Here is a 24,066-nt window from a genome sequence, read left to right on the forward strand (position 1 = left end):
ACCTAAGGGCATGTTGGGTTGGAGGAGTGGAAAAGTGGGAGGATGAAAAATATTTAGTTTTTCTTCGTGTGTTTTTGGTTATTTGTTGAGGGAGGGTAATGACACTTAAAAATGTCTCAAAATATTTTTTGTTTTGTGGTATAATTACTTCGGTCTAAGCAATGGAGCAGGTACTGGTAGTGACCGAATACTATGGAGGAAGCTGGTCCTGTAGCAAGGTTTGACTTCCTGGAGAAGATGATAATCATTGTTCTAGTCCTAATTTGAAGTACAAGTCATTTAATGCATCCAATTTTTTCTCTTTTTCTGATAAGCCAAACCTAAAGGTCCGTTGAGTTGGAGGAGTAGAAAAGTAGGAAGGTGGAAAATATTTAGTTTTCTCTCATGTGTGTTTGGTTAGAGAGATGGAAAAGTGGGAGGCTGGAAAACTCTTTTATTTGGTTGAAAAGAAAAATGGGAGGATAGAAAATGTAGTTTATATTAATTGACTATTATACCCTTATTACATTAAGAAATAGATTTATTTGTACTCATTAAATAATATAAAATTTACTAACAATTATATTTTTTGATGAGAAGTGTTACGTCCATAACATTTTTCGCAATACTTTCACAACAAAATTTATGTGGAAAATTGTTACTAGTTCTAATTTGAACCCGTCACTGAAAATATTTTTTTACTCACCAATATTAACTAATAACAATTTGTTACTTAAAATTTATTATAAAAATATTGTGGTAACATTTATCAATTAGGATTTTTTATTTTTTATATTATTTCTCATTTCTCTCATTTCATTTCATCCATACGTTGTTGTTGTTGTTTTTTTTCCCCTCCATACACGTTTGTCCTTATCTCTTTATCTCCTCCTTCTTTTCTTTCTTTTTCTCCCCCATTCAGGAAGTGCTCTCATTCTCTCTCTTTTTTCTCCAGCTCTCGCTCTCTGTTTTTTTTTTTTTTTTTTTTCTTCCTCCTCCATATACGTTTGTCCTTATCTCTTTATCTTCCCCTTCTTTTCTTTCTTTTCTCCCTCATTCAAGAATGTTCCAGCTAGTGCTCTCATTCTCTCTTTTTTTTCTCCAGCTCTCACTCTTTTTTTTTTTTTTTTTACTTGATTCCAGAACAATCGTTGTGATTGTGAAGAGGATAGGTGGGAGAGGGAATTTGTGTAATTCCATGGTGAGAGCACTTTTCTCTCCACAATTTTCCTCCCGATTTGATAGGATGTAAATTGTGGACTCGAGAGAGCAAATTTTCTCCCGAGTTTTCCATCCCTAGCATTTTCTTTTTTTTGCCAAACAGCGAAAAACATTATTTTCCACCCTATTTCCTCCGTTTGTTTTCTATCCTCCCTGTTATCCCCCCAATCAAACACAGTGTAAAGAGAACGTGTACCAGGAATGTGCAGTCCATCTCGTTAAAAGTGGAAGAAACATTGTCTAATCAGGATGGAGCTCATGACTAAATTGCCAAGCAATAAAAAATGGATCAACTCGAACCCCTTTGGCTTTGGAATTGGAAAACATTTCAGAAGCTTCTCTGCCAAGTAAGAGTAACAGAAAACACATTTAATCAATTCATCACTCTATTACAAAGTATACAAATTTTGAGTACAAAATCATTCCCCTTGATAAAATTGATGGGAAAGATTACTAAAGTCCAGTAAAAATTACACCCGAATCACCTACTACAGTAATGTGCACCTAAAACACGTGATACAACAAACATGCCACGTAAAAAGATGTTTTGGATGATCCATGGCATTAATTAACCTCACAGCCCTTTTTTCTTCAACCTCAGAGCCTTCTGACTAGATGGTTGTTTTGGTGTAGGCTCCACAAGCAGCAAGCGTGACATGACGTATGTCAAGAGTTCTTCACGATGGGAAAACGTGAAGTCCAAGTGGGCATACTCAAACTCATTGTATGATACATCCACACCTGAATTCTTCATTACTTTATAGTGCTTTCTTACCATTGATGGCCGAATTACCTTGTCCTTTTGTCCAGCAACTAGATCAACAGGGATATCAATGAGCCCATAATATTCACCCAAGTCCAATGGCTCAGGAGATCCATACACCTCCATGTTAGCAGATGCACTCCCATAATCATACATTCTAAACTTCCCAGTGTGCTTCATCTGTGCAAGGTGAAGCGCCAAGTGAAATGAAACTCCTGGCATATCATTCATGTTGTAGTGTGGTAATCCTAACACACCAATCCAATTTGAGCTGTCTCCACCAACCACATAACTCATTAGGGTTTGGACTAGCCCTCCAACTGCAGGATAGTTGTGGAAATCCCTAGCCAACTTGTTGAGTAACATCCGGAAGAATCTGGTTGGTATGTAGAAGGCAGGCACAAAGGGTGCCAAAAAAGGACCAAACATAAGGAAAAAATACTCAACCACTGTGAAAACAAAAGTAGAATCCTGATGGAACCCGGCAGGTGATAATAAAATCAATCTAGATAGTCTGTGGGGCTTTTCTTCTATCCGTCGTGTTATTACATACATCAATATAGCTGCTCCTCCCAAGCTATGGCAGATTGCACAAAGTTTGTAAGGTTGATCATCACTTTCCTCCTGAAGAGAAGGTTGGCTAAGCTTCAATTCTGAAGTTTTCACTTCGTGAATCTTCTCTATCATTGCAGGAATATCCTCAGTGCCATGCTCATTGATGGAGTATTGCCAGTACCTAAATTGATGCTAACATTTAGTTACAGCATTACCATACCATAATGGTACCACATTATATAAGATATCTGAAATAATGCTCATTCTCCTCCTTCCCCACTATAAATTTCTTGAATGCAACTGATTGGATAGAGGCATTCAAAGAGAAAGATTTGGATTTCAACTTTGAGTTTAAATGACTTGAATAACAAGTTTTTGTTTTTGTTTATGCATTTTTTTAATTGAAGAAATTTGTGGATAGATTTAAATTTTAGTAATATCTGGATTTGAAATGATTAGTTGTAAGATTTTACAAGTGTCTTTCTTTTTTTGGATAAGTAACATTACAAGTGTCGTTGTTCAAGTAAAATCTCTAAAACTTGAATATTCTTTTTTTTTTTATAAATAAAACTCAAATAATCATGTGTAGGTAAATTTATATTAAACAATTTATACTAACAACCATTCTTCAAATCCAAACAGACTGAAAAGATATAATTCCATATTAAAACTGACAAACAAATACATATGCAACTCATTTGCACTTACCGTCGTGAGGAAATGTTCTTGTCAGCATGTTCCCTAGAAACCAAACCCCGAAAATTCCCAAGAAAAACATCATACCCTGCAAGACAAGCAAGCAATCACATATTCATTGCTCAATCGTGTTCTGCAAACTGCACATACTCTTAATGCAAATGTAGCAAACCTTGATCAAAGGCTGCAAAAGCTGGAGAACCAACAACCCCATTGGACACCCAACTGGGAAAAGAGATAAAAAAAAAAAAAAAAAACTTATTAGAATAAAAATTTAAGCAATGCATATGAAAAACAAAATTTTAGAATTTTGGAGATACAAGAAAACATAATGCAATAAGTTTATTAACTAAGAATGTGGTACTGAATTTACTAAAGAAGGCTTTAACAAAAGATATAGGCTTGGGCGTTCTAGGAGGGATGGGTGCAAACATGCTCTAAACCAACCTGTCTTTTATATGTTCTGGACAATTTTTTCATGCATTCTGCTAAGGAAGTTAAGCTGCTGATAAAGGTTTGGCCATATTTATTAAAGAAAAGTAAATTGATTCCAGAGGACTAAGAGCGACAAACAGGAATGTATAAGAATAAATATTAACATATTAATTCAGCCATAACAAAAAGGAACATTCTAACATATTATGTTTTACCATTCTAAACATCTTTTTTTATGATAGTTTTTTAATGATGCGTTGTAGAATTTGAAGGAAAGAAAGAGGATGCATCATGCAGAGAGCTAGTGTGAAAGAGGATGCAGCTCATATACAAATTTCTAAGAACAATGAATGACAAGATGACAAACTACAACAATTTGGTGGCACAAGGCAGAGAAACCACATTGTCTGATGATGGGGTCACAATAAGACAAAGGCCAAAAAATGGTAGCTGATAGGAACAACATTTAAACTTTCGTCTAAATATACAAAGCTAAAAGAATGATCCCATATTTAGCATTCAAGTCCAAACCTATGTAAAGAAATCAATAATTTTGAATTTTCAAAGGTGGACAGAAATTCAATATTTCCACAAAATTCCATCCATTTTACCAACTTGTTAATTTGTTATTGGCTAAATTTTGATCTCCAGACTCCAACTAGACTCAAAGATGCAAAAATACATTAAATGAAAAAACTACACTCCTGAGCCAGGCACCGAAAAATTATAACTTCAATAATTTTAATGTATTTTCTGGAGCACTTCTTCTATCAATCCACTCTCTTTTTAAAAAATTGAGAGAGAGAGAGCAGATGGATCCTATCCCCTATGTTGAAACTAAATCATATCTGCAACTGACTTTTCACTAGCGCAAATTACAACTAACCAAGGAAGAGAAAGATGGAAAAACTCACCCCATAGATGAATCGAAAACTCCATGCTGAAGATAAACTGCTTTCCGGGCATCACGTCTGCAACATCACACTACAAGCATAAGGCACCATTCACCCAAAAATAAACCCAAAACCTGACAGGAACAAGTTTTTACCTAGGAATTCTTTCCAAAAGAAGAACATAACCATCAGCAGTGACCACATGGATAGCTTCATATGGGTACCTAATACAGGTAGAAACGTAAGGTACTTGCAGAAAATATGAATACTTCCAGAGAGAAATATAACTTGAATAAAGTTAGCAGGAGCATAGCCGTTACCCAAGTTCCGTTATGACGTCCTGACATGTCCGGGCATCTGTATTTAGAGACTGATAAAAAGTCATATTCTGTTCTGTAGGAGCTGGATCATTTTCCCCAAGAGTATCTGTAGTAACAGATACTTCCACAACGTTAACATGATTTTCTTTAGTACGCCCAATGTAGTATGAAACCCCTCTGAATAGTTTTCTGAAAGCCTCTGATGGGGAAAGAATAAAATGAGCTGCCTTGTGAACAACATCAAAAATAGCTTCGATGAAAATCTCTATTGCTAGATGAAGATCCTGGAGAGATAATGAGATACATAAGCCAAAGGGAAATCATGCATGCAAATCAATCCATAAGATGAGAAAAACAAATGATAAAAAAATCACAATTTCCAAGATTGATAGGAGATTGCAGTCCTTGCACAAACCTCTATGACTCCACGTCTCCTGTCAGTGGTGCGGTGAACAATCTGGTCCCTGAGGGTAAACACTCTCTTAATCGAATGTAAACCTGAATGCTGGTGGCTTCTAGAGAGAGCAGGGGCTTTTGATACCCTATTAAAGAGAAAACGATAAAGATAAACTGGGATCCCCATAAGAAATTTTGCAGGCAACAGAATCCAAAAGAATATGCATCTGATCCATCCTGTCCAATGCCTTTCATACTTGGTAAAAGTACCGGCTCCTGAGACACGTGAACTTTGAGATGAAGGTGATGCAGGATATATGTTTCTGTCACTATCTTCTTCTGCAGATGAGTAATCTACACTTGATGTATCAGAATCCACAGAAAGCTCATAAATGAACTGGTTGAAAGAGGACACACCACTACAACATCGCAGAAATGCAGAAATGTCAACAACCAAGATATGCAAGCACAAAACAAAGACTAAAAATTGCACAACAAACAATAAACTTTGGAGAGAAGTTTTTTTTTAATATGAAAAAGCTAGATATTCAGATAATCATTTTGATAAGTAGATATTCAGATAATCATATGTTGATAAAAGCACCATATAAGCCTAGCCTTACACACTAGTGGAAAGAAATGATTTTTAAGGATTTTAAATAAATAAAAATTCTTTCATCAACATGCAAAATCAATTCCAAATTTCTTCCCCTTTTGTCAGCCACAAAGAGTTGAGTTTTATTAGCACAAAGTTGTGAGAATTGCAATGGCATTGGTGAACAAATGGAAAGCCAAGTTCAAGCAACGGTCAAGAAGACAAGTAAATTGTAGGAATACAAAATTCTCAAGACTGAATAAACACAAGAACAGAAAAATTAAATTAAACATAAGAATCAGCACCCATGGTCGTTTGTAGTCAGCACCAAATGGGAATAGAAAACATATGAATCAAAATCTATATTGACTGGAATCAGCACCAAGGAAATAGAAATCTTACAACAGAAATTTTATCCATCACAAACTTGTTTCCATAGTACAATAGCAGGCTTAATAGACTGTTAGTCCTAACCCTAATTGAATTGGGTCAAAGCCTTGATTCTAGGAAATTATTAGCCTAATTAGCTAATAAGACCTAAATTAAAATCCAATAGACTAATAGTAAAATTACAATTGCCTTCTGAAATTAAATAAAACAAAATTAAATTTTTTTTTTCACTCCTAGTGCTAACAACAAACTCAAGATCAAAGTTATTTGTACCCATGGGAGACCAATAGAACCAGCTGGTCAAAGTTACTAGGAAAACCAGTCCATGGTATTTGTAATTGCATACTTATGTAAGGTTTAATAATCAGTCCTTAATTTCCATGTTTTGAAAAATGAAAATGTAATTAGTATTGTCAACATCTTAGTACCCACTAGATTTCATACCTAGGAACCTATGAAAGTAGTTAAGTCCTATCTAGAATGTCTAAGAGCATGAATTTAAGCTAAGAAGGCAGCCTACTTTGAGATAAAAATATTTTATTTCTGGGAATTACCCCCTTTTCTGCCTGCTTAGGTTTAATCTGCTGTTTTTATAAACATATCTTTGCAGCACTATGCAGCTGCATCACTACTTGTCAAGAATAACTCTCTCCATTCTGTTTAACAATGAACGATCCCAAGCCATCATACAAGCTTTGGATGCAAAACAATTCTGTAGGTACCATCAAAATAGTTAAAACTTACTTTTCCATCCAACGTGGAAATCGAGGTCCGCGAAAGGTTGGCCTAAGCTCCCAGCCATGGATACCTTCAAGGATCTTAGCCTTCCCCGGCAAAATTGTCAATAAAAGCGCTGAAACTCCATTGATCAGCCTCACAATATTGTTCAGAGATTCGTAAGTGAATGTCTTCACTGACCTGCACTAAAGAAATAAAAACAAGAAATAAAATACAAATTGCTCATTTCATGACCAAAAATATGCTATATCAAAAATGCTTAAGGGAAATAATCCTCTGGAGGGCACCTAAAGATAGATAGATAAAGCCCTACATAATGTGGAAAAATATGAGCCTTAATGGCACCCAAACTATAACTAGTACCATAGAAAATCAACCAAAACACAATTGTTCTCAGCAATACTGAAGATAGCATAGGAAAATTAGACATACTTTGGGAAATGAAAACGACCCCAGACCACTAGAAAGCTAAAAAATATAATAAAATGCATGAATTTCAAACTTCTTCTCTATTATGAATAGTTTTATGATACACAAGGACAAAGGATGAACCAGGCCCTGCAATCAGTCAAATAATTCACATATCAGTTTACGAAAGTCCCAAACTTTTGATCAAGGCCTACTTCTTCAGAATTCTGAAGAGAACCAAACACGGCCATCATAGGCATTTATATGAAAGCCATGACCTCCTACATATGCATACACTAACACTTGTGAGTACTCTCAGTAAAATTGAGAATACTTGATCAAATTCTACTAATATGACATCACCAAAAACCTTGTAACTCAGTGAGCTTACCTAAAGGACAACAAAGGTTTAAATTCCCCTCCCCAATTATTGTAACAATTAAATTATGAAAAAAAGCTAAAGCTACTAAAAGTTTTACTACCTAATGCTTACAAACTGATGTGGCAATCAATGCTATTGGTGTGGGCTTCAACTGCCTAATAAATGAATATTTGAATTGCCTCTTTGTAATTAATAACACATCAATTTGTAAGCTCTAAGCAGTAAAACTTGTAGTACCTGTAGCACTGTGATATGTTCCAGATAGAAGGAAAAGGCAAACCCTGCTGAATGCTGATCACTGACTATTCCTAAATCATATCAAAATTTTCACATCATTTTAATTTCTAAACAAAGCTAATAACAATTATAATGATAATTAATGGGGGGTGGTGATGTGGCATAATCTAAGCCATTCCTTAATCAAGTTAGATTATCCTGGTTATTAATCACAACTACTACATTTAAAAAAAATTAATAAAAAGTAAAAAAAATTAAAAATTAAAAATTAAAAAAAATAAACCCAGAAATGAATTAACATTTCTTGATTGACCCAGTTGGTTAAATCATCAAAGAATCCCATATACACAAACAATAATAAAAACCAAAAAATAAAATAAAACCCATAAGGACATAACCCAAGATGAGCAATACAAAAAGCTCAAAAAGAGAGATACAATCATTTTATTCAAATCAATATAGAAAGACGAAGAAGAAGAAAAAGAAGAAGAAAATAGGGCTCACTCTTTTGCGACGGCGAGCACGTTGTCAACGAAGCGCTGCAACATTTAATTGAAACTTCAATTGTATGCAATAGTGTTTTTCGGTTCTTGTTTGTTTTTTTTAGATAGATATAAAAATCCGAATCTAGATTTTCTGCAACAACAAAAACAAAAACAAAACAAAAAAACACAAAACAAAATCTTATGGAAGCGAAAAACTTGGGAGAAAAAAAAAACGTTGTGGTGGTGGGGGCTGGTTGTGGCTCACAAGTAGCAACGACGATTCTTGACGTAGCAAGTAAGCCGAAAAAAGTCGACAAACACGTCGGTTATATTCTTTTTAAGAGAGGACACGTGGTGGGTTGTGATTGGGTGAACGGTCTAATGCGTCGCTTTTTTGTGACTCCATGTGTGAGTTTACATTTGTGGGGTTACGGCTACGCGTAATGTTTTATTTTTTTTTGACTATGTGGTAGTGGCAGATTACGGTGGCTCCACGTGCACTTTGTGACATCTGGACAGTTGATGAGTGTGGACGGTTGCGATGTTCGTGCTAGAGTTTTCTACTGGATAAAGTTTAAAAGGTAGCGTCACGTTTATAATGGGACCAATTCTTTCCATCATGTTGTTTGTAGAGAATTTTTTTTTTCCATTTGTTAAATTTGAAGCGCATGTTTCAATATGGAAAAATATTTTTTTTTTAATAAAATATCATTGTATGCAAACAATATTTTATTCAAAATTGTTTGATTTTATATATAAAAAAAATATCCAATAGAATATTATATGCACAATAATGTCCAAATTTACCATTTTAAATTGTTATTAATGGGAAGACAAATGCAGGCATCATGATTCATGACACAGGAGTAGCTTATATATAAAAATAAAGTAAGGGGAGAGGGATTTGATTGTCGGTAAAATGATAGGACCTGTTTAGTAATGTTGTTCTAATAATATTATTTATATTTTTTAAAAATATGTACGAGTAAAAAAGTGTGTGAAAATATGTATAATATTGTTTAAATACTTAAAATTGTTGTTTAAACACCTATAACAAGCGGGCCCATAATTTATAAAGCGTTTCGCCTCATAGGAGTAATTAGTAATTATTTACATGTTCCAAAATAGCAACTTGTTTTATAGGAAGATTAGGTGAGAGGAATGAGTATAATGTAATTATATTTAAATATATATATATATATATAATAGTTTTTCATGTCATGATCATGTGGAAAAAGAATTCTCCCCCATTTAATAGATCTATTTCAATGGAGGTTGGGCTAGATGATTTTTTCCATTAATGGAAAGTATAAGCACGATGTAGGTTTTGCATGGAAGGCTTTAATCATAATTTATTGGCTAACAAACTTTCTATGTTTTACCATAATTCATTTCAATCATCTAATTTTACTTCTGTTTATTTTAATCTTCTAAATTTCAAGTTTATCTGTATATAATAAGAGGATTTAGAAAGTTAGTTATTACTTTTTTTTCTGTCAAAAATATCCCTAAATTAATTAACTAACAACTTAAAAATTGGGTTAAAATAGTAAATTGGCAAAATAAAGTTAGTTATTACTTTTTTTACTATAAAAAAATACCTCTATCTAAAACTTTTTTTTTTTTTTTTGAATGCGAATCAAATAATTCTACTTCTACATTGAAATGTCTTCCTGCTTCATAATACAAAGCAACCGCCGCAGGCGGTGGAGTATCTTCAATCCAAAATAAATCAGTGATTAAATTCCTAGCATGTTTTGCTAATGTATGAGCTACCATGTTGCCACCTCTCTTCACCCAATTAATGGATAGGACCTGCATTCCTCTAAGAGTGAACTTGATGTCTTCATAGATGTGCCCAAGCAGTGAACTATTCTCTGTAGAAACAGAGAGAGTCCTCATCACATTTAGACAATCTCCTTCAATAATCACCCGAGAAAAGCCAATTTCCTTTGAGAATTCCACAGCTCTTCGACAAGCCAACACCTCAGCCTCCTCACTGCTATTCACGTAAGGACCCTTCACTGACATTCCCACCATTACCTCCCCTGAAGAGTTTCTGATTATAGCACCAAAACCAGAGCAATGTTGGTCAGAAAATACAGCAGCGTCAAAATTCAATTTGAACTCCTCTGCTGGTGGAGCACGCCAAGTACAACTTCCAGAACTTTCATTCGAAGGAGTAAGAACCATCTGTGCTTTCCTATATTCATCAAGAAATTCTTCAGCCCTCTTGTTCAGCCAACCCGGTTCCCTTAAATGACCACCATGTATCTCGGCATTCCTTTGGTTCCATATCAGCCACGCCTGCACCAGAAAAATTTCCAGTTCTTCCTTCTGTAATCTGTCCATCAAGGCCTCCAATAAGTCCCTGAAATCATGGCAGCTCGTGGACCATTTCTGAAGTGATGTAATACTCCCAGCCCACACATCTTGCGCAGCTCCACAGTCCCACACGGCATGTAATGCAGTTTCAGCAAATCTTTTACAGCAATGGCACATAACATCTTCTAATATCTTTCGCTTTGCAAGGTTCACTCTAGTTGGCAAAATTTCATGGCAAGCTCTCCACCCAAATACTTTTAATTTATTAGGAATCTTCAAGCCCCACAGAACCTTCCATATCTGCTGTCCCTCTGCACTACTTGAACTCTCTGCCCAAGACTCATTTATCATCACCTTCCTAGCCTTATGATAACCAGACCGAACTGAATATACCCCATTTTTTGTGTGCAACCAAACCACAGAATCCACTCCCCCTCTTCGGCTTAATGGGATAGGCATTAGATTCTTCAGTCACCACTTCAGCACTATTTAATACCTCCAGTCGGTTTTGAAGGGTTTTAATGGCTACTTCATTCGGCTCGGACTTTGATGACCCCCATGCTTGTAATTCCTCACCACAAAACTTAATCTTCTCTTTTATTGAATTTAACCCCGACTCCCCCCCTCCCACCAAGTCCCAAGCCTCTTTAACCACTTCGCCACAATCTTCCCACATTAACCAAGCTTCTTCAAATTTAAATCCCTTTTTGAATTTTTGCTGAAACCTCTGAACACTCTTCACATGCACTAGAATTGGCAGGTGATCTGAAGCATGGGGTGGAAGATGAGCAACTGTAGTTATCGAAAATTTAGCCCGCCACTCCATAGTTGCCACAGCCCTATCAAGTCTCAATTTGGTATTAGCAGCACCAGGCCTCTTATTAGACCACGTGTAAGTATACCCTCTGTACCCCAAATCCTCCAAAGAACAAGAGTCTAACACATTTCTGAAGGCATCAATCTCTGCTGACTTAGGTGGCCTTAGACTTAATTTCTCTGCACTATTTAGAATTGCATTGAAGTCTCCCGCACAAAGCCATGCACCATTAACAAAACCCCTCAAATGTTCCAGCAGCTGCCAAGACTTTTCTTTAAACTGAGCCTCAGGCCAACCATAAAATCCAGTAAAGAACCAGACAAACCCATCATCTTCAGTGACCTTCATCAGAATATGATTAGGCGAATAATTAATCAATTCCATCACAACCTCCTTCTTCCATAATAAAGCCAAACCACCCCCTGCATTTGGCTGTTTAACAATAATTTTATTCTGAAACTGCAAATCTCCATACAAATTATCAAATCCTTCTTTATCCAGACGTGTTTCCATAAGAAAACACACATTGGGAGCTTGTTCCCTCACAAGTTTGCGAAGGCTTCGACCTGTCCAAGGGTTCCCAAGCCCCTGGCAGTTCCAACATAACAGCCTCATTGCTCCCGGCAAGGGTGGTCATCCACCCCCGCCAATCTCTTAATTTCAAAAGCTTCCTCATTCTCTAATTTCCCCCTCTTAGTTCTTCCCTCCTCTCCCTTAGTATTCTGGTTCCTATCAAACTCTGTAGGTAGAGATCTTTTTCCATTGGACGGCAGCAACACTTTTTGCAAATTCCCAAGCCCAAAATCCATCCTGTTGAATCTAGTCCAGGATGATTTGGGCTTTACAATATTCGGCCCATCTGCTTGTTTTTCTAAAATAATTTCAGCGCCACCTAAGCCCATCCCACTACTATCTTCGGCCTTGTCCTCCAGCCTACTGTGTACCGTGTTTTCCAGCCCATCCACAACTGGTACCGTGTTTTCCTTCAGCTCAGTTCCTGCTTTGTGCACGTCAGCAGTAGTACTCTCCACGTAATTTGCATGGGCAAGATCATGTTCCTGAATATGCGGCTTATTTCTTGAAAATACGGACTGTTCTTCAGCATCGTTCCTAGGGTTTCTACACAGCCCATCTGCCGCCGCCACTTCTCTACACTGGTGCAGCGGCGCTCCACACCTGATCGGACCCCCCTTGGACCTGCGGGAGTCATCGCCTGACGTTTCACCACCAACCTCTGGACCATAATCAGCCCCCCCTACATTCCTTTCAAATGAACCTCCTCTTGCACGGCCTCCCATGGCTTTAAGAAAATCTCCATATTGGTATTCGACTGTATTCCCATTCTTGGTTGCTGCAAAGTGTTCAGTACAATTCTTTATATCATGGCCAAGCATGCCACAAAAATGACAATACAAAGGCAGCCGTTCATATTTAAACTTCACCCAGTGTTTTTCACCATCGGATCCCGCAATGAAACTTCCCCTGCGAATGGGCTTCGAGATAGGTAACGCCACCCTCACCCTCATGAAATAGTGCACCTCGTCCTGCCCTCTTCTCTTCTCAACTTCCTCAACAGCCCCGAGTCTACTCCTCACTTCCTTAGCAACCTGTGATGTAAACATGTCCAGCGGCGCCCCCCAGATCTGAACCCATAGAGTTGCCGTCTCCATTCTTATATTCTCCACAGTCATACCTCTCCTCCAACGCTTAAGCAATAATAATTGATTATCAAACGTCCATGGACCTCCTCTTAAGACTCTATTCAGATCAAATTCAGATGTGAATTTAAACTGAAAAAGATTTGGCCCTACCTCTGTGATTCGTAGCCTGTCTTCTAATCCCCAAGCCCGTCTCATAGTATTCTTTGCTGCTTGCTTATTAAACGATTTGCACGTCAAGAACTTGCCCACCAAACTGAGCGTGCAGTCCTCAATGGCTTCCAACCGTCCTTCATCAGAGATGGTAATCACCTCCTCTTCTTCCGTAGTCAACTTCATGTTCTCCATACTCGTAACAACATCATCAGCCATGGTAGAATAATATCACTCACTCACGTAACAACAGAAAAAGGAAAGAAGCCCTAGACCTAAGTCAAGGGAGGGAGGAGACTCGTATACACGAGAGAGAGAGCTCCACAAGGGAGAGACCAAATTCTTGGTAGTATTGATTTATGCATTTATGGGGGAAATAATTTCTTCATTACACCCTTAGGTTTGTTTTTGTTTTTGTTTTTTGTGATTGGAAAAAGTAGAAATCCCAAATTATAATAAATGTAAATTATCAATTAAGGTTTCTCTATCAAATGGGTTCCAGTTAGCTCAACTAGTAAAGTTTTAATGATTGTATAAGAGATCTGGTGTTCAATCTCCCCTTACACCAAAAACTAATTAGTGTCCTGGTCTGATGATAAAGAACTATCATCAAGAACAAACGCTATAGGTTAAAACTCTCTTTAAAATAAATAAATAAATAAATAAATAAATAAAAGTTTCTCCATCAATTTCTATAAAAGGTTGTGTTAATTGTTCAAATTTTTATTTTTTTTCCTTCAAGTTTTTAAATTAAAAAAAAAAATTCCAATTGATTGAAAAATATTTTCCAGAATTTGTTTTAAAAAAAAAAAAACTGAAGTTGACGGAGAAGTCTTAGTTGAATAAACTTGAAATTTAAAGAATTAAAATAAACAAAAGCAAAGTTAAAGTACTAAAATGAATTAGTCTAATTTATTTACTTTGGTTCTTTAATTATAATCCTTGGCCAAAAACTTTATAACTCGATTAACCCTTTTTAGTATTTGAATTCTCCTTTACTACTGTAATATTGAATTTATAAAAAAAAAAAAAAAAATTATAATTATTATTATAGGCATTGATGTGATATGGTGAAGAAAGAAGGTAAGTACAAGAGAAAATGTCTGGTGTAGGTTAGTGTAACCACTAACCAGACCTAGATATCCATTAAAGAAAGAGATATGGCTGGCAGCATAACCACACACATGATCTAAAAGAAAGATTTTTTTGGGACCCTAAAATGTAATTACAGTACAGCTTCTAAAAGAAAGAATTTTTTGAGACCCTAAAATGTAATTACAGTACAGCCCAAAAAAAATCTTTCTAAGGCTAGATGGGAAGATTTGATTATAAAAACAGTCACACTCCTAGAACAATGTATATAAGATTTTTTTTTTTTTTTTTTTTGAGTTGAGAATTTTGAAATAAAATTCTACTCTAGTTTAATTATATGTGTGTGAATTCCCTTCTGAAAATTAGAACCCGGCTCTTACTCCTTACACTTTATAAATATTTATATTTATAGAGTAACTATCACACCAAAGATGCTCGGTGTATATATAAAATGGTAGTACATCAACTTTCATTCAAGCTGGTGTATTGTATGTCTGGGAAATAAAATCAGTTAAATTCACCATTAATCAAGAGTCATTTTTGTGTGAATATAAAGAGCTGTTCAGTAAGCAGCTCATACTTGTGTGAACAGCATTTACAGCTATCAACTGAAAACTGTACATGCCCATATTAACAGCACTAGAAATTACCAGAGAGGATAGGGATGAAATTAATTAATGTTAAATCCACATTGTTGTCAAAGCTTAATAAATCTAAAAATAATAATAATAAAGAAAACAAAGAAGTACAATGTCTATGAACTACCTACTGCTCAAACCCATAAACCTATAAGTTGGCTGAAAAATGCTGCAAAGAGAAGTCCTTCATGATCTTGTTTATTTAAGCATGGAACTCAAATTTTGTCTTCCCAAATAATCCATAGAGAACAGTCAAATATAGGCTTCTTTTCTTGGTTGATTGAAGTTCACTTTTAAAAGCTCAACACAAAATCTGTCACCGACAAATAACTTTCTTCTCTAGATGCTAGGTCAGCTATACTTGAGAGTTGAAATTGTTGCCTTCTTTGTTCTTGGTGTGAAGGCAAACTCAGAAACCAAGGCCAAGTGATCACTTCCCACTTTCTGCATAAGAAACAATGTCAATTTGGATAATAATGTACACAAATCAAAATATGTAATCAATTGGAAACCCATTATAAGTCAATGGAGAAGTGTATTACAGTAGGACAACATGAGGATTTCTGTGCGTAGAAATTATATAATTCTATTATAATATTTTCAATTTTGCTAGAACCCATTGCCATTAAAAATTTAAACTTAGAAGGCCCCAATAAAGGGCAACAGTTATATGACACTTAACTTGAACAATTATAAAAACCAGTTTTCAAGAACAGGCATGGGCATATAGAAAAACTTCCAAATACATTCTACCATACTTGCAATATGATTTTGGAAGTAGAGTCAGTTGACTGAATAAGGCAAGAAGCTTTTCCTAGTGGATTTCAGAACAGATTTGAAAAGAACAAAAGTTCTTCGGCAGAATGTAATATGTCAACAAATTCCCAAGGACAATTGCTTGAGTTATCTACAAAAAAGTTCTGCCTTGAGTTTTATGTCATAATCAAGCAAGAATCCCAAAACTTAAAAAAACTAAATCCTCTCACTTAATTGCCCATTATAATCCAAACTGTGCTAGTGTATATCACTCTAGTCATTCAAAAATTCCATAGAGTTTCAACTCAAATTGCATCTCTGGCAGAGCTCTTGAGTCTTCCTACCTTGCAGGGGAGACCACCTGTACTCTGGAGAATGTCAAGTGGAATGGTATCCAGAACTCTTGTAGGTACAATACCATCAGAGTACCTGAATCAGTACAAGACATTTGACATTTCCATCATCACCAGCCACCATTAGAATCATCATCAAAACTTTCAGAGAAAGCTACTTACCATAAATAGTCAACAGTTCCAAGGAACTTTGAGTGGTAGGATGTAGCTAAAGGTTCACCATTACATCCCCGAGTTTTTTCAGAGCCCTGAGAATATATAGATGGAAATACAGTTTAAAAAAAAATTAATGACTTATATGATGCATGAGATAGGAAAAGAGAACTACCAACCGAGGAAGAAGAAGAAGAAGAACCGAAAAAAATTTAAACAACAAAGTTGTAAAATGGTAGAATCTAATAACCTTCACTGTGGCATAGGAGCTGGCAATCTTCAAGGGATGCACAAGTAAATGGCACCCAGCATTTCCAGTTGCAACTTTTACCTCTTCATCAGTCCAGCAATTGTTAAATAATCTGAAATGAACAGTATTCAAGCATATGAAGTTCAATAATTCCACTAAGAAGTAAGAACTATAGTATAAATTTCCCCTGTTCAAAGTAAGAAATGACAAACAAGATGTTCTAATTCTAGTTATCCTAAACCAGGCATATACCTCTAGGTGTAATATAAACAACTCCAAGACAAGCCTTACTATAGTTAAAATTGTCAAACAGGACAAGATCCTAAGATGAAAATAGGAATTGAAGTGAAATAATCCAGAATATTAAAGAATAAGAAGTAGAGTGGAGTAGTAATTAAAGTAAATGATTGAACTCATAAAACCACAGCACCCGCAGATTTAATATGCAGGACTAGATTCTGGCATCTAATGGGATGAATACATAATAAATAATGAAAATCTCACCCAAATCTGGAAGGTGACAAAAGTATTCCAATGTTTTGTTGTTTAAGAAATTCGGAAAGAGAAGAACCTCTATTCATATGGTTGAGAAAAAAAAAAAAAAAAAAGCAAATGGTTTAAATTCTTATGATATTAATAGGAAAAAAAAAATCCCCAATGCTTTGCATGAAAATTAATTGTGAAATTACAAAGTAATGCAACTAGGCCAGCTCCAAGCACAGTTGTGCTGCTCTTAACCAAATCAAATTTACATACGTATACCAGTGCAAAATAAATAAAAAATCTAACTACCTACCACAAATACGAAAAGAATACCTGTTTGTCAAGATCAACGGACTCCTCATTTCTTTCTTGACACCCAAAACTTGAGAAGGATGACAACTTCTCTGCCCAGATAACTCTCTTTTATCATATAATAAGATATTTAGCTGCGAAATAGAAACAAAAATTAATTTTAATCAAGCACTTTGGCTGTAAAAATTGGTTCACAAAATGACTACTGTCAATACAATTTATGTAAATAACTGACTTCTATAACCAAGATAATGTTCATGTGGTTAACAACTTTATAAGAAATTCACCTCTGAGGATGACAGGAACTTGTATATTCCACTCTGTCAACGAGAAGGTGAAGAATTAAATTTTATTAGTGCAAGATGTAAATTTGACAAATACAGTTTTAGATATCGCACCTGAGGGGTGCTATTAAAATCTCCAGCAAGCACAACGGGGGCATTACCCCATTTTTCTGAGAGGATCTGTGCCCTTGACAAGAGAAAGCGTATCTGCAAAATTAAGTTATTCAATATCAAAGTGCATCAGCAAAATTGATGCATAACATTGATCTTTTTTTTTCTTTTTCTTTTTTTCTTTTTTTTTGTTGGAGGGGGACAGAAAAGTGAATGCAAACCCCAGTTTTTCTGTCATTAACATTCAGTACACAAACGTTTACGCTAAAAGTTATTTTCTGACAATAATTAACTAAATTTTCATTAAGAGGTTATTAAGAAAATGACTTAATGGCAGCAGTAAATTGGTACTCACACATGCTTTTCGAAAGAAATTCATTTATACTATTAATAAAGATTCCTTAAAGGTTTCACAAACATTTTTGTCTATGTTATAGTTCAATATCAATTGTGGGAGGGTGCTATGAGATACTTAAGATGCACTTTACATTTGACAAAAGATCATTATAAGAGACATATATAAGTCTACTTATTTTATTCCAGGAGCATAAGAAAAGTAATCATATTCAAGTTATGCATGATAAAATAGAATATCAAGGTAAAAGGACTTACTTGACCTAATTTAACATCTCCGTGGCTTGGGTTATAAAGGACATGGATGTTCCCAATCAGTAGTCTTCTTGATTCATCTTTACACATCTACCTGTACAGGAGAGGAAGTTAGACTCCAAAGTATCAATATGATTGTTAATCATAATACTGCTAATACAAATCAGCATATGCTAATGGATTGGTACCTCAAAAACAGAAAGTTGGGCAACATTGTCACGAAGACCAAACCCCTTGAATTCAATACTCTCTCCCTCTAATAACCGGAACCTAAAAATTTAAAATTTGTTCATTTAGTTCAACCTAACCAGTATGTATCTTAAAAGATAATATGAAACAAACCACAATTTTCTTACTCATTGGCTTTCCAAAACATAGCACAGCCATCAATTGCATCTCCAGTGCGTCTCTACAATTGCAGGAAACTTACTTAGAATTATTTAGTTTCAACTTGATCAAATCTATACATGAATACAGTGACTGACACACACACACAGTTCCATTTACTCAGGTTGCGAATCCCAAATAAATAAGTTCCCAGTTATCAATTGAAAGACCACCATATGTTGGGTCCATTTTTAGTCAAGCCTACCACAAATCAGCAAGTTGATAATATTAGCTTTCAAGATGAGTCAAATTCTTCTTAAATTTTTGGAAGATAGAAAATTATAAAAAAGATTTTAAGAAGAAAAGTTTCAAACCGGTTGGTTTTAGCAAAATTTTACCATACAATATACCAAGCAGGATTTTCAAAAGGCACACAAATGGAACTGTATGAAGGTCAAGTACATTTACATGAATCCGAAAATACTAAATTCATGGACAAAGTTGGCTCAAAATTAAAAATTAACCTTATAGGACCCAACATATCCCGCTTTCACCAAAATCTCTGATAGATCATAATACTTGTCCACTTCCTAACAAAATAACATTAGACACCATAAGTCCATTAGTTTACCATAAAATCCAATTTTAATGAATCACATTACTAACACACACACAAATAATAATTAAGAACTAAGCCTTACTTGCAAACAGATTATATCAGGGTTCCATCTCATGAGCTCTTTGTATATGACCTTCTTGCGATGTTCCCACGTCATATAAAAAGAAGGAACATTTGTGTAGAGATCTCTGTGTTTCGAAGCATTTCTATCCCCCAATATGTTATACGATGCCACTGTAAATCTTTCTGGCACACGCAACCCACAAACCACAACAAATTGAATGCATTGCTCAATCAAAGTGCCAGATTTTTTACTATGTTATTCAAACTAGTCAGCATGAGCCTGTAAAACTTGTATGGCTACATCTTACATGATTCAAAACAGAAAAATTCTCTAAATTAAACAAGTCAACTACAAGTCTATAACCAAGCTTTAGTCCTAGAATTTTGGAATTGGTTGCTAAGAAAATGCAAGATTAAAAACAATTATAATTGTTTTGAATTTTAAACCATTGGGTAAAACTGTAAAAGAGATGAAACCCTTCACTCTACAAAGCTGAATACAACTACTTTGGACTCCTTCAATGGTGAGTATTTCATTGCTGGAAAACTAAATCATTATAAAATGTAAGCACCAACATCTTCTCTTCTTTTCTTTCACAATCAAAAAGTTTTATTTATATCAAATATATTGTAAACATGGTTTTGTATACTACCACCGTTCAAGGATTTCTGCTATTGAACATGTAGTCACTAAGAATTGACCAAGTTAATGCATGTGTTCTTTTTTTTTTTCTTTCTTTCTCATTTTTCTGTTTATTTGTTCTTAACAGATCTTAAACGACAAGTTGTTACAGGCAATGTTGTGTACAAATCTCATCATTTCTTTTTATAATTCAACACACACATAAATAAAGAAGTGCCTCATAAGATAAGAATGAAAGAATATTCCAAGGAGAATATAAATAAATAAATATTTGTACCTGGGAATGCAAGTGGATGATCGGGTTGAATCCAGTGGCGGACAATATCCGGATCCTGATCCAAGGATCTATGTGTTCTTCTAAGGGGGTTGTACCATGCACGAGAAGATAAGGAAGAAGATGCAGAAGACTCTGTGGGACCATTAATATTATTGGTGCAGCAAGAGGGCTTCAACTTGAAGAAGAAAGAGGGGTGGTGGGTCGTGGTCTTGGTCTTGGTCTTGGTCGAGCCCATTCTCCAGCTAGAACCGCTGGTCATGGTCATGGCCATGGGCGCACGAGACAAGACCCATGAGCTGGAACACAATTCCCAGCAGCTCATTCTAATCTCCAGCTTTCTAACCCAACTCAACTCAACTCAACTACCTTTGTTCAGTTCAGTTGAGTTTTAGGCGCGCCACAGTCTTGTGTCAGTTGTGTGTTGTGGAGGACTTTATCCTATTTACACTCACACGCTGTCTCATCACTCACCACACCACTGCTCACTCACCCCTTTATTTTTTTAAAAGTTTAAATATATGCAAAAACCAGCTAAAAAAATCTAATTAGATTTTAAATTAAAATTCAATTAAAATTTAATTTTGAGCCACCTATTCCATCTAATTTAAATTTTAAAATTTTTGTGCTAAATTATTTAATTCGATGTAAAAATTAGAATTCAATTAGAGTTTAATTTTACATCTTATGTCTCATCTAATATAAGTTTTCAAATTTTTGTGCCAAGTGAGTTTAATTTAATATATATATATATATATAACCAATTCTAGAAAATTTAATTAGATTCAAAATTGAATTTTGTTTTGTTAACTTTCCATACAAATTAAATTGTTTAGATTTTTGCTGTTATTTTTTCTCTAAACTAATGAGCATATTTTTTATACTATTTCTATTCAGATATTTTTATATGCCAAGAACTTGAACATAACAAATTGCAATTGACCTGAATGATCCCATGCACATATTCCCATTCAATTTACGAAATACTATTGGAGCTTTTTTTTTTTTTTAATTTTGTGTTGTATTTAGTAGAATTTCATGGATATTGATTGTAAATTGATATTGTATATGTAATATCCAATAGTGATTTTCAAAATTATATACATAATAACAGTATAATGAAAAACTTAGTGTAACCAATATCATGAAAATTGCAAGAAAAAACTATTTTAGTACCTCCAAATGTCTTGGTCAAACTAATATCTTATATGTTTTATAACCTAAGTTAACATCAATAACATCACTATAATTCATTATTTTCGTGTGTAAGCAAGAGTTACATACTAGTTTTATATAGAGTGCACGGTGATAGTTATACACTATAAACACTCTTATTTTGTGTTTTCAACATAATAAACACGATTTTAGCTGGATTGTGTACAGATGTGTGTTTCATGTTTTTAGTAGGATTTCACAATTACAAAACACGATTTTAGCTGAAGTATGTAAGCATATAACTTGGTTTATGTGTTGGTTAGTTTTTAATTTTTATTTTTATTTTTAATCTAAATAAAAGAAGGCCACAAGGATCAGCCCATCTAACTCTACGGACAAAGCCTATAATTGGGGAATGGGTTGCTGTAGATCAGCCCAAAGGCTCTTGCGGAGAATCATAACTCCCAAATCCTTCATGCATTTAGATTGTGCACCCATAATTCGGTTGGGGGTTATGTTGTTAAAGATATTTCCACATATTCTAGTATCTGTCTTGGTAAATGCTTCTGTATTTACCAACCAAAAAAAGAGGTGGCAATTTATGTTAAAGTCTCGTGTTCATGTAATGTCAATTCATGCAAGTTAACGCAAATATGACATGTTTATTAATTATGTTAGGCTCTCTTGACCCTGACACGACATATTTCTAAGTAGATTGACATGACATGACTCATATGACATATTTAATCAACAAGTCAAGTTAACACCTTACTTGAAACAAATAATCTGTTAGCCATTCTCATATTTTATAGAGTGTATAAATATACAACTAGATTTCAAATGAGGTAGCCAGAATAATAAAATTTATTGTGAAAAAAATTGTACCAATGACATTCTTAATCAACGAGGGGAGTAATATATATATATAACACACATAGGTCCTTTTGGATACACACCACTGTTAGTTTCTTTAAAACCTTCTCTCTCCTCCTCTGTGTGTGTTAAAATACTTAGTATTTAAAATATATATATATATATATAGATCAAAGGGAAAAAGTAAAAACACAAAAGCAAAGAAGTTAAATTTACAAATATTTGGTGTGAAGTGATAGAAAATAAAGAATGTACTACAAAACCATGTTAAAGCCAAAACTGCTATATCGACAGCTTCAAGCATGTAGTTCATCTTTCTTTCTTTTCTTTTTCTTTTTTTTTTTTTTTTTTTTTTTTTTTTTTTTTTTTTTTTTTTTTTTTTTTGAGAATCAAGCATGTTCATCTAATTCAACGTATTTACTGTTCATGTAATTCAACATATTTGCTATCCATGCGTGAGAAATTTCTATTTAGACATTTCTCTTATTGTGCAATACACACGAGCACTCTTAATTAATTACTTCCTAAAAGCGCATACGTGCCTAGTCTGAATATTTCTTCATTTCAATTTGTAGGAAAATTTCCAGAGCCGAATGGAAGGATTTTCAATGATTTCATTTGAAAATAAAAATATATCACTATGGAGCTTTTAGAGTGTCTTCCAAAAGTATATACCTAAGAATTTTCCTATATCTTAATGTCTCCACTGTTGTTTAGTAACATGCGCAGCTAAGTTTTGCAAGTACGAATTCAGAATCCCTATTAAGGGTCAGCTCAATATATTTTGTGGTTTAAGACAACAATTTAAAGTGAAGTTTTTTATTTAAAGTTATTAGTTTCTTCCAATATCCTAACGGTGGCACTTGTTGAACACTTCTCTGCAAAGACATCAATTTATATATATATATATATATATTATAATAAGTTTAGCCTCGATTGAATTAGTTTATTTTTACTAATACTACCTATAATCATGCTAAAATCATGAAATATTAATTGACATGTTAAATGCATTTCATGCAAAATATAGTCACATTGCTATGAAATATTCTAACATGCATTGAGTATTTTAAATAAAAAAATAATTTTTTTTAACTCTTGATTGGATTTCAGCATCTTTATGTACATGTGTTGGACCATGTGAGAATACTGAAATCCATATCAAGACTAAACACATAAGCGAGATATGGATTTAAATGTGGGAATGGGTTTGTCCCTAACATTACTCATTCATTATTGGAAATAGAGAAGTTTTGTGGATTTAAAAAATGTTGAGTATAAAAATAAAATGGTAAGTTGTAAAAAATAAAATAAAAATGATTCTAGACCTGAGATTGACTTTCAATCTCAACCCTTGAAAGTGTTGCACAGGATTTCAATCCAAAATTTTAAATTAATTTACTGAAGGGCTTTTTATATTTTAGTGGTTAACCCACCCCCTTTAATCTATGAATGCAATATGGGTTTCATTAGGTTTTCAATTAAACTTAAACACATGAATGAATTGAATTGGAGAAAATGGGCAAATGCCCTTTTCATGCAAATTATATAGCGTTTTGCCCCCGTTTCTAAACTAATTAGGGAAATACCCCTCTTTTGAAACTCGATTTGAGATAAATGGAGTT

General features: G+C 34.5%; 3 protein-coding genes across 9 annotated transcripts; all 3 read right to left on the minus strand.

Annotated features, from left to right (window-relative positions):
• Positions 1–1,554: 1,554 nt before the first annotated feature.
• On the minus strand, positions 1,555–8,785 carry LOC112019926 (uncharacterized). Of its 6 annotated transcripts, none has more exons than XM_024052471.2 (10): positions 8,513–8,785; positions 6,988–7,161; positions 5,516–5,677; positions 5,278–5,404; positions 4,863–5,146; positions 4,698–4,766; positions 4,564–4,620; positions 3,387–3,439; positions 3,227–3,302; positions 1,555–2,699 (listed from the first exon to the last, which is right to left on the minus strand). In XM_024052471.2, exons 1-10 carry the CDS (start codon positions 8,554–8,556, stop codon positions 1,775–1,777), a joined length of 1,971 nt encoding a protein of 656 aa, XP_023908239.1. In that variant the 5' UTR covers positions 8,557–8,785; the 3' UTR covers positions 1,555–1,774. The 6 variants fall into 6 exon arrangements, with proteins under 6 accessions (XP_023908239.1, XP_023908242.1, XP_023908241.1 ...); XM_024052474.2 differs by adding an exon at positions 8,009–8,079 and having other exon boundaries at positions 5,278–5,677; positions 8,513–8,784; XM_024052473.2 differs by adding an exon at positions 8,009–8,079 and having other exon boundaries at positions 5,278–5,677; positions 6,988–7,166; positions 8,513–8,784.
• Positions 8,786–11,182: 2,397 nt separating this feature from the next.
• Positions 11,183–12,250, minus strand: LOC112019924 (uncharacterized). Its single transcript, XM_065781948.1, has one exon. It carries the CDS (start codon positions 12,248–12,250, stop codon positions 11,183–11,185), a length of 1,068 nt encoding a protein of 355 aa, XP_065638020.1.
• A 2,894-nt stretch (positions 12,251–15,144) lies between these two features.
• Positions 15,145–20,839, minus strand: LOC112019928 (carbon catabolite repressor protein 4 homolog 3). 2 transcript variants are annotated; one of them, XM_024052483.2, is made up of 13 exons: positions 20,417–20,839; positions 19,516–19,679; positions 19,339–19,404; positions 18,844–18,896; positions 18,676–18,757; positions 18,491–18,577; positions 17,882–17,974; positions 17,771–17,803; positions 17,505–17,617; positions 16,689–16,800; positions 16,448–16,533; positions 16,277–16,361; positions 15,145–15,620 (listed from the first exon to the last, which is right to left on the minus strand). In XM_024052483.2, exons 1-13 carry the CDS (start codon positions 20,736–20,738, stop codon positions 15,528–15,530), a joined length of 1,389 nt encoding a protein of 462 aa, XP_023908251.2. In that variant the 5' UTR covers positions 20,739–20,839; the 3' UTR covers positions 15,145–15,527. The 2 variants fall into 2 exon arrangements, with proteins under 2 accessions (XP_023908251.2, XP_023908250.2); XM_024052482.2 differs by lacking the exon at positions 17,771–17,803.
• Positions 20,840–24,066: the final 3,227 nt, after the last annotated feature.

This window comes from Quercus suber, unplaced genomic scaffold (genome assembly GCF_002906115.3).
Source record: "Quercus suber isolate HL8 unplaced genomic scaffold, Cork oak 2.0 scaffold_284, whole genome shotgun sequence".
In the NCBI taxonomy this organism is placed as follows: Eukaryota; Viridiplantae; Streptophyta; class Magnoliopsida; order Fagales; family Fagaceae; genus Quercus; species Quercus suber.

Coding starts and splice junctions, on each gene's coding strand:
- LOC112019924 (XM_065781948.1), bottom strand. CDS start 12,250: ATGAGGCTGTTATGTTGGAACTGCCAGGGGCTTGGGAACCCTTGGACA.
- LOC112019926 (XM_024052469.2), bottom strand. CDS start 8,556: ATGTTGCAGCGCTTCGTTGACAACGTGCTCGCCGTCGCAAAAGA. Junction 5,678..6,987: donor TTTCCACGTTGGATGGAAAA/GTAAGTTTTAAC, acceptor GCGATGTTGTAG/TGGTGTGTCCTCTTTCAACC. Junction 2,700..3,226: donor AAGAACATTTCCTCACGACG/GTAAGTGCAAAT, acceptor GCATCAATTTAG/GTACTGGCAATACTCCATCA.
- LOC112019928 (XM_024052483.2), bottom strand. CDS start 20,738: ATGAGCTGCTGGGAATTGTGTTCCAGCTCATGGGTCTTGTCTCGTGCG. Junction 19,680..20,416: donor TCATCCACTTGCATTCCCAG/GTACAAATATTT, acceptor TGCGTGTGCCAG/AAAGATTTACAGTGGCATCG. Junction 16,534..16,688: donor GCTCCTATGCCACAGTGAAG/GTTATTAGATTC, acceptor ATATATTCTCAG/GGCTCTGAAAAAACTCGGGG.